Here is an 18,912-nt window from a genome sequence, read left to right as displayed (position 1 = left end):
AGGAAGATCCACCCCTGCCCACCAAAATTGGCACAAGCCACAGTCCCTGCTCTCTTCGCTTGCGAAGAATCTGAAGAGGCAAAGTTGTTTTTCCCCCCCATTTCTATTATTCATTCACTACAGACATTTCATTTAAAAAAAATAAAAGAAGTTTAAGTCCTTGGAAGAATCCACCCATTTTTGTTGCTGAAAATCCAAGGTTCTCCAAGTAGTAACAGCACAAATATCCAGCAAGTCAGGAATTAAAAAGGTGGGGGGGATTTCACAAAAAAAACAGCTCTCATTGGTCCTTCCCCATGTCACACCCCCTCCACTCATTGGCCAGATGCAGTAGCCACACCCACTCCTGATTTCCCCTTCCTCTTCAGTAGATGACCTCGTAGACGGTGGCTTTCTTGTCGCCGGATCCCGTGACGATGAACTGGTCGTCCGGGGAGATATCGCAGCTGAGCACAGAAGAGGATTCCTTGGACTGCAGGAGAGAGAGCAAGGACAGTGCAAATTACAAACCACACTATATCCATCATACCTTCCCTGTGGAGGGATTTAAGAGTCTGGGCCATGTTGAAATGCGCGGCGCTGCCACAGCGCTATACGCTGCACGGAGATTTCCGGGGCACGAGAGCGATGCAGGCTGAAGCAAATCGATAGATTAAATTGAAAAAGCTCCGTGAGCCTGTTAGACTCCAAATCATCTGCAGAAGTGTTTCTAATGGTGCAGATTATTGCCAGCCCGCATTAACGGATCAAGCTCACCTCTCGTGGAAGGAAAGCAAATCCCAGCCAGCCCACTGCAGCACAGCTCCACAAGAACAGACACAAACCAGAGTTCATGCGTTTGGCCCACCAGCCCGTTGGGTCGTTAATAGCTAATTGGTCCAATTGGTCCATTCTTTTCTTGAAAGAAGCCAGGGTAACGGCAGGACTGGGAGGCTTGCCCACACACCCACAACCCTCCACTGACAGGAAACGTCCTGCCCAGCTTACCTGGAATATACTGGCTCCGTAGGGCGTCCGCCAGGAGTTGAGTAGGTTGTCTTTCCCTGTGCTCACAAACCACTTCCCTGCACAGCGGAGAGAGAGAGTGTGGAAGGAGACAGGAAAAAGAGAAATGGCACATCACATTGCGAGGTCAGTACAAAGAGAATGATTTTTTGACTTTCATAGGAAGACAGTGACTGCGCTGCAAGCACATACGAGGAGCAGGTAAACACCAGGCCAAGCTGTCCTGCCAGTCCTGGACATGCAGAGGTTATGCTCACCCCATCGTATACTCAAGCTGCGTTGTTGGCACCCTGATAACACTTATCATTGACCATTACTCTTAGACACGTTGTGCACATTAGAGCAACGCTGCTCTGGTTCACGGACAGATCTTTCACAAGGAAAACTGTCCATCACTGTGCCATCTCACCACTTAAACAGAAGCTGTACTATCAACTTGAGCCTCCTAACAGCAGTTAAGGACATTGAGCTGTTGCCTGGACAAGCCTGCAGAGAGCAGGCAGCCCTCAGATGCTTTTCTAAAGATCTGTTCCCTCCTCTGTCCACACGGCCGTCATTTCTCCACTGAGTGCTCTGGAAGACTGAAGGACACCACAGCCCCAGGGCGCGGACTCACCGCAGTAGGCGAACTTGAGCGAGAGCACGCAGCTCTCATGCAGGTGCAGCTGGTACTTGTCGGGCTTGGAGACGTGCAGCACCTCCACATTGCTGCTCTCCATGCCCACAGCCAGCCACTCGCCGGTGGGACAGTAGCCCAGGGAGAAGATCTGGCACAGAGGGAGAGAGGTTAGCTGGCACACTGCAGGCAGACTGCCCTGCACACAGACTCTGCACACGGACACTGTCACACCAGGCAGGGAAGGCGCTGAAGTCGGGGCCTGAACCCTGAGCAGAGACACTCGGACACAAACACGCTGCCCGCCACCTTCAGGACCTGCCTGCTGCCCTGCAACCCCCCTCCTCTTCCTCCCACTGCTGACACACCAGATCCCCACAGAAACCGGAGCAGCACACAGATCCCACAGAGCCTCAAGTATCCTCCACAGCACAGCGCACGTCATTCCCAGCGGAGCCCCCTGTGTCCCAGGCGATCCCCAGCGGATCCCAGTCACCTGTGAGGTGAAGTCGTGCTGCTGCAGCTGTCGTCCCTCCCGCAGGTCCCAGCAGCGCACGGTGTTGTCCAGCCCTCCGGTCCACAGCTTGGTGCCGTCGTTGGAGATGTCGATACAGCTGGCCCCGTCCGTGTGGCCCTGGAACTGCCTGAGGGAGCCAGGGGCTCCTGTCAGCGCTCTGGACTGACCCCCACTGCCCATGACACTGACCCCCCCATCCTACACCGATCCCTTAAACCCCACCATACTGACACACTGACCTCTGACCCCGCTCTGTAACTGTGAAAGACCTGCTGGTCTGACACTGAGCTGTACTTTACAGCACTGCTGGTCCTGATCATGACCCTTACACCTCTGTCACTCTCCATTACAGACATATCCTCTCTCTCCCCGCCCCACTTCCCAGAGCCCCGCCCCTCTTCCCAGAGCCCCGCCCCTCTTCCCAGAGCCCCGCCCCTCTCCCTACCTGACCAGGGTCTGGTTCTGCAGGTCCCACACCACGATGTTGCCGTCGCTGCAGCAGGAGAAGCACACCTTGGCGTCGGGGCTGATGGCCAGGGCGTAGCAGGCGGGGGCCGAGGACGTCAGCTCCGCCTTGATGCGCGGGGTGGGCGTGGCCAGGTCCCAGATGGACAGCGTGCTGGCCTCCCCGCCCACGATCAAGGTCCGCCCATCGGGGAGGAGCTTGCAGGAGCGGATGTAGTTATCTCTGTTCTGATTGAACAAAACAGAGCAGCGTCAATACTGCTGGGAGGATTGTTAACTGTGTTAGCGAGTGTATTGCACAGCAACTGCACTCATGGCGAACAGATCGGCAGCGCCAGGGCGGCGGCCTCACCAGGCAGTCCAGCTGGGCCATGGGGCTCTTGCTGCCCGGCTGGCTGATGTCCCACACCTTGACGCAGCCCTTCCCGCCGGTGTAGACGTGGCGCGTGGAGGTGCTGATGGTGACGGCGCACACCACCTCGCCGTGGCTCAGCGTGTGGATCTGCCGGGCGTGGCGCGGGATGCCGGGGCCCAGCAGGGCGTCAGGGGGGAAGGGCACCGGCTGCATCTGCCCGTCTGCGCTCACGTGGAAGGAGTAGGCACTGCAGGGAGAGGCAGACAGGGGGCGCTAGAGAGTACAGGAGCAGCTTACAGACAGGCTCTCTGTACTTGATTCAGCTGTAGTAGAGACGCCTCAAATTCATCATGGACAAGCTACAAGGCGACCTGAGGACCTGACCATGACAGGGGTGAGAAAACTGAACCAGGTAACTGTGGACCGATGGGTCTGACTTCTGTGACGTGGAAAGGATTATAATAACTAAACCAGAGGATCATCTGTATGGCAACAGGATTGACATGTTTTGAACCAGTATGAAAGTATTAAAAATCCTCCAAGACCCTGAGAGAGTCAGCGTACGGGATCCCTTCAGAAAGAACAGTGAGACGCGAAGCAGGGGCACAGCTGGAAACGACTCGACAGCACCTTGAACACTAAGAACAGGAGGGCACATCTTTACCCAAAGACTTGTGGGAATCTGGAACAAACTGTCCAGCCTTGATGATGATCTTTCTAGAAACAGGTGAATCAGTTCCTGGGCTCAATCAACTGCTCACAGGCAAACCAGCTAGTGTGGCTGTGTGGCTCCTTCTGTCCAGGAGGACAGGGCGAGATGCACCCCCTCTCTCTCACATCCCATACACCCTGGCTGCTCCACTGGAGATGGGCTCGGCCGGTTATCATAAAGAACCTTTATGTTCTTATGTGTGCTAGAGAGTACAGGAGCTTACAGTTGCTGTATTCTTAGCCAATACCTCCCAGACACGCCTGTGGACTGTAAGGACTATGAAGTAGTACTCACGGCTTGCCTGAGGTGGCGGTCTGCATGCTGGCCGGCAGTCCGGGGACCCTCATGTGCGAGTGGGGCGACTCGTAGCCAACCTGCAGGAGGAGAGACAACGCTCACGTCTCTCACTGGCTCAGTCTGCCAGTTACTCTCCCCACCTCCCTGGGGCTGAGCCCCGTCTTCCCCAACGCCCTGACCCCGTTCCCCACCCCACCCCGAACACTAACCCCTGACCCCAATGCCCCTCCTCTCACCACGGGCGAGCGCCCATAGCCGACGGCCGCAGCTCCGTTGATCTGTGGCGAGACGAGGTGCAGCCCCGCGTACCCCGCGGCGCCCCCCAGCTCCCCGTTCACAGCGGGGTGGGGCAGGCCGAACGCCCCCGGGGGGTAGGAGCCCTGCACGGGGAGGGGTGTCCGGAGCCCCAGGGCTGGCGGAGGGGGGAGAGAGAGAGAGAAGAGCTGTCAGCAGAGAGGTGGGCTCTGGGCCCGTCAGCAGCAGAACCAACCCGGGTGGAGAAACGGTCACCCCAGGAATCACGTCAGTGCCTCTGCTGCAGGAGAGCACGTTGCCGCAATAGACAAGCCCAAGAAAGAGACTCCACAAAACTCTTCCCCCCACAAATAAAGAGTCCTGCCTGCAGCTGAACCCAGACACATGACTGCTGTCACCAGAAACACTCAATGCCTCCGTTTTCCTCTTCATTCATAACTGACTCTTTATATCCTCTGCATGTTACCACTGTAACCTGAAGTGGGATTTGACAGGGTGACCCAGGGACATACCACGCTCTGCTGGTGAAACTGCACATTGCAGCTCTGTGGCTGTATGGTGACCCCTCTCGGCCCCCCTCACTGTAGGCCAGTCGCAGGCCAGAGCCCTGTGGTCTCTGCTGCAGGGGCGCCTCAGATCAGCGCAGGGTCTCCCATGCCTTGGCACCCAGGCGGAGCTCTCCAGGGCCATGGGGCTACAGGTAGCCCCCTGTAACCCCAACTCGACTTGAGGTGCTCCGCCTGCGCGGCTCGGGAGCAGCGGTAAAGGGCCGTCCGTGACCAAGCGATCAGACAGCGAGCACGACGTCAACAAGCGGCTGCGGCAACCCTCTCTCCTACCTAGCGGGTCGACGCCTGGCTTTCCCGGGACGGCCCGGAACTGGGGCGGGGCAGAGCTGGGCCCGGGGGTGGAGGCCTCGCCCGGGGGCATCGGGGTGCCAGGCTTCAGCCCGGGGGTGCTGGACTTCTCGCTCTGGGGGGGGGGGGGGGGGGGGAGAGGGAGAAGAGACGGACGCAATCAGACAGAGAAATCTATTTCTCCACTCGGGCTCCTTCCTCTGAGCTGGCACAAATGTTACAGCTCCACAGCAGGAAGATGCCCTTCGGAATACAGATTATCTGCACGTCGCATTTCAGGATACATTCAGCACAGCCAATCCTTCAACGAGCAGAATGAGAGAAGGCGAGACTGCCCGAGCCGAGCAGGCGTACCGGCGGCGGCTCCTTGCTGTGGGAGGGGGAGGCGGCGCTGCTGGAGGAGGCCAGCGAGGCGGGGCTGGCCTGGGGGGGGTCCTTCCTCTGCAGGGGGAGCCGGTCCAGCCCGTTCTCCCGGGAGGAGTAGGAGTTGACGCTGCGGGGGGACGCGGGGTCCTGCGAGAGGCGGAGACAACAGACCGCGGGGTTGAGGGACAGCCGTGTGGAGGACGGGGGACAGACTCAGCTTGTGAGGGGACAGGGTGCAATGTTTGTGCATCCATCCATTTTCTAAACCCCTTTACCCAGTACAGAGCCTATCCCAGCAAGCAACAGGTGCAAGGCGGGGTACGCCCTGGACGAGACGCTAGTCCATCGCAGGACAGACACTCACACCAGGGCCAATTTCCCCAGAAGCCAATTCTGACCAGCATGTCTTTAGACTGCTGGTGGGAAGTGGTGCACCTGGAAGAAACCCACGAGGAGGAACCAACTCCACACAGACCACACCCGAGGTCAAGAATGGAACCCAGGGCCCTATTTATCATGCATCCTCTAAAAAAATAAAAATAAAAAAAACGCACCTCGTCAACCACCAGGTTGTCATCACTCTTGTCTGCGTCGCTGCCCTGTGGAGAGAGAGAAACACGCTGATGACCTGCAGGTACTGGGCAACACAGCTACACAGTCCAGTACACAGAACTGTGGATAGAGTGACCACAGAGGACAGCAGCGGTCAGTACAGTCCAGCACACAGCCTGCTGGATAGACCACGATCACGGACAGGAGTGGTCAGTACAGTCCAGTACACAGCCTGCTGGACACACCATGATCAAGGACAGGAGCGGTCAGTACAGTCCAGTACACAGCCTGCTGGACAGACCATGATCGAGGACAGGAGCGGTCAGTACAGTCCAGTACACAGCCTGCTGGATAGGCGGTGACCACTGAGGACAGAGTGCAGGGAGTGTTGCTGAACGTACAGCTGCCGTTCCTGTGCAACAGTGAAACTCCCAGTTCCTTCACCAGTAAGCCTCCTTCCTCTCCGCAGACAAGCGTGTGAACGTACGTAATCCGTCAGGAACTCCTTCTCATCCGCCTTGCGCTTCTTCCCGTTGCTGAGGTAGTCCGGGGGCGGCCGGCTCTTGTCTCCGTTAGCCAGCGAGCTCTGGAAGCGGAGTTGAGCAAGAACAGAGACGGGAATAAGATATTCTCCCCCAGAGAACCAAAGATCTGGACTGGATGCGGCAGTGATGGCACTCACCGGGCCAGGCTCGCGGTCTGAGGTCACCCCCGCAGAGCAGCACAGCACCCCCAGGGCGAGCCAAAAAAAGGCAAACAAAAACAAGATCAGACATCCCACCTTTCCAAGACGCCAGTATCTGCAGGCACGTGTGGAACCCAGAGCAAATCAAACAGGCTAAAGCCCAGCAGAGCCGAGCAAACGCACACCAAACACGACACGCAGAGGCACCCAGGAACAATCCAACACATCCAGACATCAACAGCCGCACACAGAGAAATCCATGCACAAACACCAACACCCTGATCCATGCGGCCGCGCACACACCTCGGTGATGCTCCGCAGCGGCTGCAGCGGCGGCGGCCTCCAGGTGCGCCCTCTCCTCCTTGGCGGCCAGCGAGGCCTGAGCGCCCAGCGCCCCCGACAGCGCCAGCAGCCCCGAGCCCCCGCCCAGAGACGCAAGGCCGGGCGGCTGCAGCCCTGAGGGGTGGGCGCCCAGGGGCAGACCCTGAGCATGGTGGGACAGGTGCTGTGCCTGGAGCTGGTGCTGGGAGGAACAACATGCACAGTTACCAGCGAGGGGGAGGCGGTCGGGCCCGAGACGGCGCACTGTGGCTGAGCTCTAACTGAAACGAGGTTTTAATTACTGTCTGATGCACTTCGGCGCTCAGCAGCTGCAGTGGAACAATACAGGGCTTCAAATTTAGCTCTCTAACCCAGGGGTGCACTGCTCCAGTCCTGGGGGGCTGCAGTGTCTGGAGGTCTTCATTCTGCTCTCCTGACTGGAGCACTTTAACACTTCCAAAGGGCCTTTGGCTGCTCACTGAAGAGAACCTGCAAGACTGTGGCCATCCAGGACTGGAGCAGCAGGGCGCCGGCCCGTCCTGGACTGGAGCAGCAGGGCGCCGGCCCGTCCCAGCACACGGACACAGCCAGCGGTCAGCCCGTCTCAGTCCACCCTGCAAGCTGTCTGTCACACCTTGGAGCACAGGGAAGGTTCTATCAAATCAATTACTTTAATCATGAAAGCAGGAATGGCTGGCTGGAGTCCCTGAGAGACAGTGTTGGCGTTTTCACTTCCTACCATCTCTCAACTCCTGGATTGAACGAATCACCCAATTCAGCGCAGAAACAAGAAATTGTTCCAGGAGTTTAGACACTGCCGATTTCAGGCTGACCCATCAACCCTGCCAGGTGTTCTGCCCACAGGGGTGGCGCTGCGACGGACAGCGAGTGGACACTGAACACGGTGCCACTGCCCTCCTCAGGGCCCAACACCCCAGACAGACAGCCTTCACGCTTGCTGGAGGGAATGGGCCAGCCAGCACCGACACCAGCACTGCAGGACCGGGCCAGCGGTCTGGGCAGAGGGGAACCTTCAGGGGCTGCTGGGATCACCAGTGGCCTGCATCCTTGGGGTCCCCTGAGTCTCCCCTGGGTTGACAGATGCCTGCACGCCCCTCTTAAACTAGGGACCCCCCCCCCCAGCACGCACACTTGACTCCACAGAGACACTGAAGGACAAAACTAAAAAGGATGACTGACATGGGAAATAATAGTTAACCAAAATCCAAAAAGCTCAATTTCCCAGACCAACCCAAAAAAACACCCACACTGACCCCCCCCACAGCTCTTCCCAGCCAGCATCTACATCCAGTTACACAGGACAGCCCCTTCAAAACAAAGTAAAACATGAAGTAAAAGTAAAGATGGAGATACACACTGTGGCAGGCAGAGGGGGGAGGCCACGTACCCCTATGGCAGCATTCAACTCCCCCATAGTCACCTGCTTGGCGCGCTCCATGGCCTGGACCACCTGCTGCTGGTGCTGCAGGAGCAAACCAAGAGAGGGTCAGAGAGGGGGGGTGGTCTGCATGGGGAAGAGGGACATCATGATACTGGGGCTTCTCAGAGGTGGGGGCAGGTATCTGCTGGTGGTACAGACTTCCCATCATCCCATCGCCTCCGGTTCTCTCCAGGAGGAGCGCGGCACAGACTTCAGCCTGGCCTCCCACTCAGTACCAACACCCCCATCTCCAGAGCTCCCATCGGCATCCCCTGTGGGACGCGCCCGGAGCACGAGATGCACGAGCGTATTCGAGAAACTGGAGTCTGGCAGGAGGCTGAGCGGAGGGGAAGTGGGGGTGACAGCAGAGGGAAGCTGCCCCAGTACTGGGGCGAGTCATCCATAACCCCCCGTTTTGTGAACTGTACCAGAAAATGTTAATAAGTTAGAAGAAAGGTGTTAATAATTCCTTACACTTACATAGGGCTTTTCTGGACTCTCCACTCAGAGCTCTTTACAGATAATGGGGATCCCCTCCACACCCACCAGTGTGTACCCCCACCTGGATGATGCGCTAGTCCACTCCCCACACACCAGCTCTCAGTGGGGAGGAGAGCAGAGTGATGAAGCCAGTTCAGAGATGGGGATTATTAGGAGGCCATGATGGGTGAAGGCCAGGGGAAAATTTGGCCAGGACACTGGGGTAACACCCCTACACTTTTCCAGAAACACCCCGGGATTTTTAATGACCACAGAGAGTCAGGACCTCGGATTTACGACTCATCCGACGGACGCCACCTTTTTACAGTACAGTGTCCCCATCACTATACTGGGGCATTAGGACCCACACAGACTGCAGGGTGAGCGCCCCCTGCTGGCCCCACTAACACCTCTTCCAGCAGCAGCCTTAGCTTTCCCAGGAGGTCTCCCCTCCAGGTACTGGCCAGGCTCACACCTGCTGGGCTCCAGTGGGCTGCCAGCTGGGAGCTGGAGGGTGACACGTTGGAGAGAATCCGTATTTCCACCTACTGTCCTGCACCCCTGGGGGAAGTGGCGTGTCGCCGTAGACCCGGGTCCGAGAGCGAGAGGGACTCACCTCTTGGGACAGGAAGGGGATGAGCTGGGCACAGATCACGTTCAGCCGCTTGGCGATTTCCGTCTGCAAGAGAGGGACACCAGCTCAGGAGAGACAAGGGGTGCACAGAACCCCCACTTCCTGCCCAGCAGACCCACAGACCGCCCCCCCCCGAGGAGCCAGCCCGGCGAGAGCCCGCGCACAGGAGAGGGGCTGTCCAGCAGCAATCCCGCCGGCCGCGAGACGAGAGGATCGATTCGACTGGCGCTGGGAGACAGCGGTCTGGAGGGGCTGACCGAGGGATGATTCAGCATCTCGCAGCAATCGATTTCGTTTCACTTTCTGTGCAGGAGTGTGTTCAGCATGACCCCTGACAGAAGGCCGTCCTTCACTAGTAAACAGCAGGGCTCCTGGGAGAGCGGCACCCAGCCCCAGAGAGGCCAGTCCCTACCATGAGGAACAGCAGGGCCGAAGGCTGGCTTACCTGCTTGTGCATTTCGATGTTCAGACCGTAGGACATCTCGTAATACTGAAAAACAAAGCAACACATGAGACAGACCTCCACAATGGCAAGCAGTGATACAGCTGGGGCTTTTACAATAAAAACAATTCATAATTAATGACTCCGAGATCTGGCTCCAAGGCTCCACTGTTGCTAGGCAACTTTTAAACTCCAAACCTCCCAGCCAAAAGAGTAGGAGAGCTCCAGTGCCAAGGAGTCTGTGCCAGTGAGCTGACAGCACTCTCACCAGCCTGTCACACACACAGAGCCCCCTGCAGGAATTTCACACACACACAGCGCCCCCTAGTGGAGCTCTCTCACAGGGCACCCTCACCAGCCTTCTCTCTCACACAGCACCACTAGTGGAGCTCTCTCACAGGGTACCCTCACCAGCCTTCTCTCACACACAGCGCCCCCAAGAGGACCCATCACACAAGCACACACCACACAACACCCCCCTCCAGCAGGCCCGGCTCACAGGGCACCCCCAGGTCTGTCTCTCAGGGTCATCAGCAGTGACCCTGAAGAGTAACCGACAGGACCCGTCTGCATCGGTAGCAGTTTGTTCACCTGAAGAACCCATCCCGCTGAACTCGGAGCAGCCCTGCGGCACCCCGACACAGTACTGCACACGCATTTGGAAACTTAACACAGAAGACCAAGCCTGGAAGCACCTCTGGCAGGTAATTAACTGCTACCCAAGCCTCTGTAAGGGCCAGCGAACCACCGCAAGGCTGGAGCCCCCCGTTCCAAACGAGGGGTGACGGGACGCCCCGGTCAGTCACTCACCATGACATAGTGCCTCTGGATCTCGGTCTTCTCTGTGGCCAGCTTCTCGCACTCCAGCTTCAGGCTGAGAGGGAGAGAGACAGTCACCAGGCGGCCAGAGGAACACCCCTCCCTGCTGGAAGAGCTCCCCAGGGTTCACCAGCACGCCCCTGCTAACAGCCTGGCTGCAGCAGAACAGGGGACTGTGGGGGAAAGGGGTCGAAAGCCGAGATCACCCCCCCACACCCCCCTGCTCTGGTCGTGCGGCCCAGCTCCATCACGGAGGCTTGTTTGCAGAAGGCAGATTTCTGCCGGAGGAGCCGGGGGGGTCGAGGGCTGAGGAAACTGGAACATGATTAATGCTGCTACATTACTGAGCCCAACAGGTAATGACAGCACATCCGCTCTCCTCCAGCGGCCCGGCACGGCCGCCAACGACGGGCTCGTTTGTCAAGGCCGGGAGGGGGGCTGGGTGCAGCCGCGGACACTCCCTGGCCGTCCTGGGGCTCAGCAGCCACACACACTGGCCTGCAGCAGCAAGGAGCCGAAGGGAGTCGAGGAGGAGGAGGAGGATGGGCATCTCGAGGGCTGAAGGCAGGATGAAGCAGCCCAGTGTCTGTCAACCTGCACACGCGTGTTCACCGCCAGCTCTATCCTCACAGCGCTGGGAATTCGCCGTGAGCAGGAGACCCACCTGACCCAGCAGATACGGCCCGGAAAACAGGGCAGGAGAGGAGGGCTCCTCCCCCAAAGGCGGTATCAGTCCGGTCCAGAGAGGAGGGCTCCCCACACCCCTCCACAGGTGGTACAGCCCTGCCCAGAGAGGAGGGCTCCCACCTCCACAGGTGGTACAGCCCTGCCCAGAGAGGAGGGCTCCCCCCTCCACAGGTAGTACAGCCCTGCCCAGAGAGGAGGGCTCCCCCACCCCCTCCACAGGTGGTACAGCCCTGCCCAGAGAGGAGGGCGCCCCCCTCCACAGGTGGTACAGCCCTGCCCAGAGAGGAGGGCTCCCCCCTTCACAGGTGGTACAGCCCTGCCCAGAGAGGAGGGCTCCCCCCTCCACAGGTGGTACAGCCCTGCCCAGAGAGGAGGGCTCCCCCCCCCCCTCCACAGGTGGTACAGCCCTGCCCAGAGAGGAGGGCTCCCCCCCCCCCTCCACAGGTGGTACAGCCCTGCCCAGAGAGGAGCAGGAGATATGAGGCCCCTGTGCTGGGTGTGGACAGCAGACTGACCACAGGGCTGACCCCAACCGCCCGGCGAGATTCTGGAGTCCCCGACTTCCAGATGGCCTCTCTCGTGGAGCAACAGAGCAGCGCAGTACTGCGCCCACGAGCTGGCAGGTCACTGGCAGCAGTAAACCAGCACAGGGAGCAGGGTCAGAGCCGGAGGCCCGCTGGACAGGGGTACCTGTGGTACTGTGTCTGCAGGAACTGGAACTCCTCCTTGATGCGGTCCAGGGTTTCGGGGTACGTCAGTTTCAGGGACTGAGGTGTCCCCGATGCTGCTGCAGCAGCAGCAGCCGCTGCCGCCGCCACCGCAGCCGAGGACCCCGGGGCTGGCTGGAGAGGAGCCTGAAAAAAAAGAGAGGGGACAGAGGTCGATATTCCTGGTTTCACTGTGGCACTCGTGTCCCGAGCCGGCGTGCGCGTGGCTGGAGGACCAGACAAGCCAGCCCTGGAGCACGCTGGGAGGGACTCGCCCGCTCCTCAGGCAGGGCGACAGCAGGGCTAGCACCACCAGGACCAGGTACGAGGGGGAAAACGACTCCAGAGACATGACCCTACTTTCGGGACGAGCAAATGAACAACGGGGTACTGGGGGGGCAGGATAAGCCTATCCTGGCACCCCATCCCTTTAGAAGAGACCCCACCCTACCACACTGTCACTGTCCAGCCTCGGGAGGGGGTTTCACTGAGGAGAGTGGGGGCACCGCCCGGCCTCATGTTCAAGCTGGTAAGGACTGATGGATCCAGATTACACTCTGTAGAGGAAAAACTAAGACTTTTCTTTGCCAGTCACCCTTCCAAGACACTCAACGCCCTTACAGTTCAGGATGCACCCAGCCGACTGCTTCTTTCCAGCACACCGGCAGGGGGCGTCGATCACTGACCCCCGTGCAATCAGTGAGCAAAGTGAAAACTTGTTCTCTCAGCGGTCCTGCTGCCCCAGAGTGCTGGCTGCCCCCCCCCCCAGGACAGGGACACTAACCCCCCCAGCAGAATTACAGAGCCCAGCAGGGGGGAGAAGACAGCCGGGGGGAGGGGTGAGCACAGACCAGGCGTGATGAGTCTCAGCGAGCAGGAGGCCGCAGTGGTTCAACACTGGACCCCAGCTCACCTGCGCTCCCCCAGTAGCTGCAGTGCTTATGGGACCCTCACAGCCTGCAGGGCACAGCTGGGAACTGCAGGAGGATTCAGACCCCACGCACACGCACACGCACACGCACACGCACACGCACACGCACACGCACACGCACACGCACACGCACACGCACACGCACACGCACACGCACACGCACACGCACACGCACACGCCATCTCCACAGCAGGTTTCTTTCAGGAAGCAGCTGGTAGAGATGATCTTCAGATATTTTTAAGCTACAAGCAACCAGACGGGCTGGATCTCCTCTCACAAGCCCCCCCCCTCACTCCGCTGCACTCCAGCTCCAGAGCTTCACAGCTGTTTCAGCGGGAGCCCCCAGGCACTGCGGATCACTGCACCCCAGGAACACAGCGGGCTCGGGCCAGACCACAGCAGACTCACGACCAACTCTTCCCAGAGGGAGCAGGGAGACCGCGGGCCTCCCCTCATGAACCCCGCTCTCTGTGGTCTGTGGGATGAGGGATCCAGCCCGGACAGGGCTGGCACACGCCTTGAGAGGCCAGCCAGGTCTTCCAATCGACAGCCGATTGCTTAATTGATCCTCAATTGCAAAATTGTCCTTAACTATCCTGATCAATCCTGCCCTGCTGGCAGAGAGTTCCGCTGGGCACTGGGAGATGGTTCTGTTCCCACCGCAGCACGACCGAATGAAACGACTCGGGCACCAGCCTGCCCAGGCGGGCACTCACGCCCCTGCGTGCCCCGAGAAATTCTTTCAACTGCCCATCGCGGGGCACCCCAACATCAGGCACACCCTGCACTAACAGAGGCTGGGGCCCCCGGGCTGGGGAGAGATCTCAGCCGCGCGACTCCAGAGAGGCCAACTCCTGCTCCCAGGAAGGCCAGGCCAGTTTCGGAAGCAAATATTCCCGTGCCAAGAACCCGAGGTCACACACTGGAGAGAAGCAAAGAGACAGAAGCTTTGCTGAGGCTCCCTGGCCGCCTTACAGCTGATTAGGAAGTAAAAATAATGAGCTCCTGACCACGCCCTCTTGACCACACCCCCTCGCCCAGCCACGCCCCCCTAACCAGCCACGCCCCAGCACTCTTACAGCACCGTGTGGCCCAGCAGAGCTCCAGTGAGCTGCCACCACTCGGGCTGGAGACTAATCCGATCGGAACCCGCTGCAGGGACGGAGGGGTCACACGCAGGCACATGCTCGCCGCACACCGGCGCACTGCCGGGCCAGGGAGAGGCTGCAGCGCCCAGCCCATCAACGCCAACTGGACAATCACAGGAGCCTGTGCCCCACGATCCAGCCAGCGTCTGAACGGACCAGAGAGCGTGCTCCCGCTACAGCGTCTGCGTCAGGCCCTGCGTGCCCGAGCTGCTCCAGGCACTGCAGTGACGCCCCCGCACAGCCAGCGATGGCTCCTGGGGTTCAGGAGAAGCTGAAGGCTCGACTGGGCCCGTCAGAGCAAGTCTGGGTCAGAACCTGTGTGTCCCACAGTGATCCTCACTTTCCACGATCAACCCCATCACCCACCACGAGCTGGCTTGGCAGGAAGGGAACCCCAACCAACGCCCAGCGGTCAGCAGTGACCCCAGGAGCCCTCCTGCCCGCTCACACCTGCAGACCCTCTCCGAGGGGGGTGAGGTCACCCAGTCCCAACAGCACAGCTAGACAAACAACTATCGCCACAGACATCCTAACTCTCACCCCAACAAGGGAAACAACTGCCTCTCGGCTGGAGAGAGGGGGCCGGACGCCTCTCCACTCCCCCAGAGACCGCCGCGCCACGGGGCCCCCTCAACTCCTCGGCGCTTCTGGTCGGCCCGCAGCCGGGGGCGCCGCGAGTTACCGGACACAAATAAGAGCCAGAAAAAATCTCTAAAAGTCATGAGTGTCCTGGGGAAAGCCTGAAATTCAACCCCGGGTAAACAAAACTGTGTTAAGTGGATAAGAGGCTTAGTGCTTTGCCCAGATAAATCCTGAAGGCTGCCTTTTCAGGCGTTATCCGTCCCTGTAAAATGTATATAAACGGTATAAATCTAAATAGCCTCAATTTTCTTCCAAAACTGGACGTTTCAAATGGAGAAGCAGAACAGTGTTGATGCTTCTCTCGGATTCACAGCCTCCAAGAACCAAACTACCCCCCCACCCATCTCGAGCCCAGAGGCCAAGAGCACCGGCCGCCGCGCGTGTCCACCTGCACCCCGAACTCCGAGCGCGTGCGGACCGGACTGGAACGCCACCCGGGGGCGGGGGGACAGCGAGCTCGCGCCGACTCCCACAACTTCGCACTTCAGAAGCGACGTTTCCTGCGCGCCTCTCGCGGGGCGACGGGATGACGGGAAAGGGGTTTTGCGGCAGTTAAAAAAAAAAAACACAACAACTGCTGTCACTTGTTGTAACCGACCTCGGTTTGCAAACTTAAGCGGGAGTCGTCTATCTGCTGTCCCTGTCCCGCCCGGCCGTCTGGGAAGATCTCCCGGGCTAAAGGAGCACGCAGGACTCCCAGAATCCGGCGCTGAGCTCGCGTGGGTCGGGTCCTAACATGTCTTTAATTCTAGCCTGCTCCTACACCGGGCCACACTTACAACAAGCAGCACGGCGTTCCCACAAAACTGCCTTCAGGATCAGCTCAGTTCTCGGATCAGCCCTGTTAGAGCCAGCAGGAGTCTATTTCAGGACATGGCTGCTTGTTCTGATCCAAGCCCCGCGAACCCGGCGGTGCCGGAGCTCTGAACGCAGCCCGGTCATTACAGCAGACTCAGCCCCGGGGTAAACAGACACGGGCCTCCCGTCACTTACCGGGGGCCGGTTCTGGGGGAACATGCTCCCGGCTGGTTCCTCGGCGCTGGGCTTTGTCCGGAATCGACGCCTCCGTGGGAGTGGGGTGGGGGCTCCGGCAGAAAGACGGGGGGTCTCACTGTCGGCTCCACGCGCGCATCAGGCCCTCGCTCCGGCTGTGGACAGGAGCCCCGCCGCGCTCGCGCATCCCCCGCCCGCGGTGCCCTTTGTTCTGCGGAGCCGGCGGCCGCGTCACGCCGCTGCCTGCGGGGTCCCCCTTCGCCCGGTCACCCCGCGCAGACGAGAGCGATTTCGGGGCGCAGCCCTCGCCCTCCCTCCCCCGGCCCTGCGTGAGAAACGCGGCGCTGCAGCCGGGCGAGAGCGGTGCGGCTGCTCCGAGCCGAGACGGCCGGGCCTCCGGTCAGCTGCCCGGCGCACAGCCGCCTCCTTTGTTCCGCTCCTGCTCCTCCTGGGGAGACGGGAAGCCCTCGGCGCTCCTTCCCCCTCTCCCTCCTTTCAGCGGGAGCAGGACGTGTTGTTTACTCCAGCGGGCTCTCTCTCTCCCGGCCCCGAACAAGGGGGAAGCCCAGCCGCCGGTCCGAGTCGCCTCCCTCCTGGGGTCGTTTTCAGCCCAGTGAAATTCCCGGAAAGCGGCGCAGTGACACCGGGGCCCGTGCGGGTGCTGTTCCGCAGAGAGAGCGGTCTTGTCCGGCCCGCTCTGTGTGTGAATCGACTTCTTTCTTTAATAAAAGATCAGACACTAGAAGAGAGGCCTGACGAAATCATTAGTAATGATAAAGCACGATCCCAAAAACGGACCCGCTTCCACTCGGACCTCTGACACCTCAGCCCCCCGTACTGTTGCTGGGGAAGGCGGAGAGATAAAGGTGGATTCTCCGTCTTTTTTTGAAAGCCTCGCTCTACTCGCGGAAACTCTGCGCCGGTTCAGCAAAAGACTCTTCCCCTCGGCCTCCCCCTCCCGAGTCTCCAGCGCGCTGTGTCTGTGAATTGGCCGGCCGGCGAGGGAGGAGGGAGAGAGCCCCACGAAATTGATCAATGAATGAATGAAAACTCCACGTGGGGTTCCTTCTGCTACAATCAGCGCAGCGGGCGCCGGCCAATCAGAGCCCGGAGTCGCGGAGGTACCCCACGTGGGGGCCCCCGTCGGCGCTGGCTGATTGGAGGACCCGGCGAATCGGAGCGCTCCAGACGTCAATCAACTAGAACCGAGAGGGGCGACTTAACCCTTTCGAGGCGCAGACAATAGCGGTTGGGGAGGTAGATGGAGCTGTTATGTTAATTGCAAATTGAATTGAGGATTTTTTTTTCTTCTCGCTTTTTAGGAGGTGCCTGGCTGCTTGGGAAAGCGCACCCGCTGTTCGCGAGAGGGACAGGGGCCCGGAGCCTTGGCGCGCGGCAGAGCAGCCCCGCTCCTCAGAAACGCGCCGTTACAGCCGTGGAGATGCAGAAAAGGAGGAAATTTTAAAAAGCCGTAATTGAGTTTGTCACGCTAATTGAATCGTAGACCTTAATTAATCAATTTTCTAATTTACTGCTTTCAACCGAAAGCGCGTAACCGGTGTGAAAGTGTCTCTCGCCCTGGGCTGCGTGGGGGAGGGGACGGGGGGGGGACAGACGAGGTCCCCCCTCCCCCTGCTCAGCTCGGGGCCCCGGCTCGTGAGGTGGGAGCACTTTTAATCTCGGGTAACAACACAAACAAACACTCGAGCCAGAGACACAGGGGAATGGCTCCCTGCAGCTAATCGTGTTTACAGAGTCCCCGTCTGATCACCTGAGTACCTGAGCCCTCTGTACTTCCTCATATCATCACCTGGGCCTGATCACTTGATCACCTGAGTACCTGAGCCCTCTGGACCTCATCACCTGGGCACATGATCACCTGGGTATCCAAGCCCTCTGGACCTCATCACCTGGGCACCTGATCACCTGAGTACCTGGGCACCTGAAGACCTGAATACCTGACCCCTCTGTACCTCATCACCTGGGCACATGATCACCTGGGTATCTGAGCCCTCTGTACCTCATCACTTGTGCACCTGATCACCTGGGTAGCTGAGTACCTGAGCCCTCTGTACCTCATTACCTGGGCATCTGAATACCTGAGTACCTGGGCACATGATCACCTGATCACCTGAGTACCTGAGCCCTCTGTACCTCATCACCTGGGTACCTGATCACCTGAATACCTGAGCCCTCTGTACCTCATCACCTGGGCACATGATCACCTAGGTACCTGAGCCCTCTGTAACTCATCACATGGGCACTTGTGCCAGACTTGAGCTCATGTGGGCCATCCTGTCACGCTGGGAGAGAAGCGCAGGACCTCTCCTGACAACAAGCGCCCAAAACTCTTGAGAATTCGTTCCCATCACACGACCCCCCCGCGCCCCGCAGCACGAGCGTCTGCGTCAGGCCCTGCCTCAGCCCCACACGGCTCCCCGCAGTCCGGTCCCTGCCGGGCTGAGCCGGCCCCAGAGCATCGTCCCGAGGAAGAGGAGGCTGAAGGAAACACAACCTTCATGGCTCCCCCAGCTCGAGAGGCTGGTGGGATTAGTATTCCACTGACATGACCCCTTTAGCAGGGCTCATAATTAGAGACACAGATATTGGAAAAGTCATTTTCTGACAGTGGAAATCGGTGCCTGACAGAGGTGGAGCCTGGAGGGCAGGGGGAGAGGAGGAGGGAGAGACGGGGGGAGAGGGGGAGAGGAGGAGGGGAGGATGGGGACGAGAGACGAGTGGGGGGAGGAGAGGGGGAGGGGGAGACAAGGGGGGGTGGAGGGGGGACTGGGGGAGAGACAAAGGGAGAAGGAGGAAGAGAGAGAGAACGGAAGGAGGTGGGGGAGGGGGGAGAGATGGAGGGAGAGGCAGGGGAGGAGAGAGAGAGAGGAAGGAGGTGTGTGTGTGGGGGGGTATAATTGCTCCATTTTCTATGAATTTTAATGCACACTGCCAGTTTCATGCCCTTGTGGAGTCTGAGGATTA

The 18,912-nt window shown here is 59.3% G+C and overlaps 1 protein-coding gene across 3 annotated transcripts; it reads right to left on the bottom strand.

Moving 5' to 3' along the window:
- Positions 1-357: 357 nt before the first annotated feature.
- On the bottom strand, positions 358-17,340 carry tle2a (TLE family member 2, transcriptional corepressor a). Of its 3 annotated transcripts, none has more exons than XM_069185966.1 (20): positions 15,928-17,340; positions 12,197-12,360; positions 10,811-10,874; positions 10,004-10,048; positions 9,541-9,603; positions 8,382-8,486; positions 6,986-7,205; positions 6,680-6,696; positions 6,485-6,583; positions 6,000-6,044; positions 5,434-5,592; positions 5,062-5,194; positions 4,204-4,379; positions 3,965-4,044; positions 2,956-3,205; positions 2,584-2,831; positions 2,118-2,265; positions 1,622-1,772; positions 988-1,064; positions 358-472 (listed from the first exon to the last, which is right to left on the bottom strand). In XM_069185966.1, exons 1-20 carry the CDS (start codon positions 15,949-15,951, stop codon positions 365-367), a joined length of 2,376 nt encoding a protein of 791 aa, XP_069042067.1. In that variant the 5' UTR covers positions 15,952-17,340; the 3' UTR covers positions 358-364. The 3 variants fall into 3 exon arrangements, with proteins under 3 accessions (XP_069042067.1, XP_069042068.1, XP_069042069.1); XM_069185967.1 differs by having other exon boundaries at positions 8,412-8,486; positions 15,928-17,339; XM_069185968.1 differs by having other exon boundaries at positions 8,445-8,486; positions 15,928-17,338.
- Between the last annotated feature and the right edge of the window lie 1,572 nt (positions 17,341-18,912).

The sequence above is a fragment of the Lepisosteus oculatus genome, chromosome 29, assembly GCF_040954835.1.
Source record: "Lepisosteus oculatus isolate fLepOcu1 chromosome 29, fLepOcu1.hap2, whole genome shotgun sequence".
NCBI classification, from domain to species: Eukaryota; Metazoa; Chordata; class Actinopteri; order Semionotiformes; family Lepisosteidae; genus Lepisosteus; species Lepisosteus oculatus.
Note: the sequence above shows the minus strand (reverse complement) of the source record. Positions and strands in the feature narration are given on the sequence as shown.

Excerpts from the sequence above, each read along its gene's own strand:
- tle2a (XM_069185966.1), bottom strand. The coding sequence starts at position 15,951 with ATGTTCCCCCAGAACCGGCCCCCG. Across the intron at positions 8,487-9,540 it reads TCCCCTTCCTGTCCCAAGAG|CACCAGCAGCAGGTGGTCCA; the intron begins GTGAGTCCCTCT and ends TTGCTCCTGCAG. Across the intron at positions 5,195-5,433 it reads ACAGCAAGGAGCCGCCGCCG|AGCGAGAAGTCCAGCACCCC; the intron begins GTACGCCTGCTC and ends CCCCCCCCCCAG.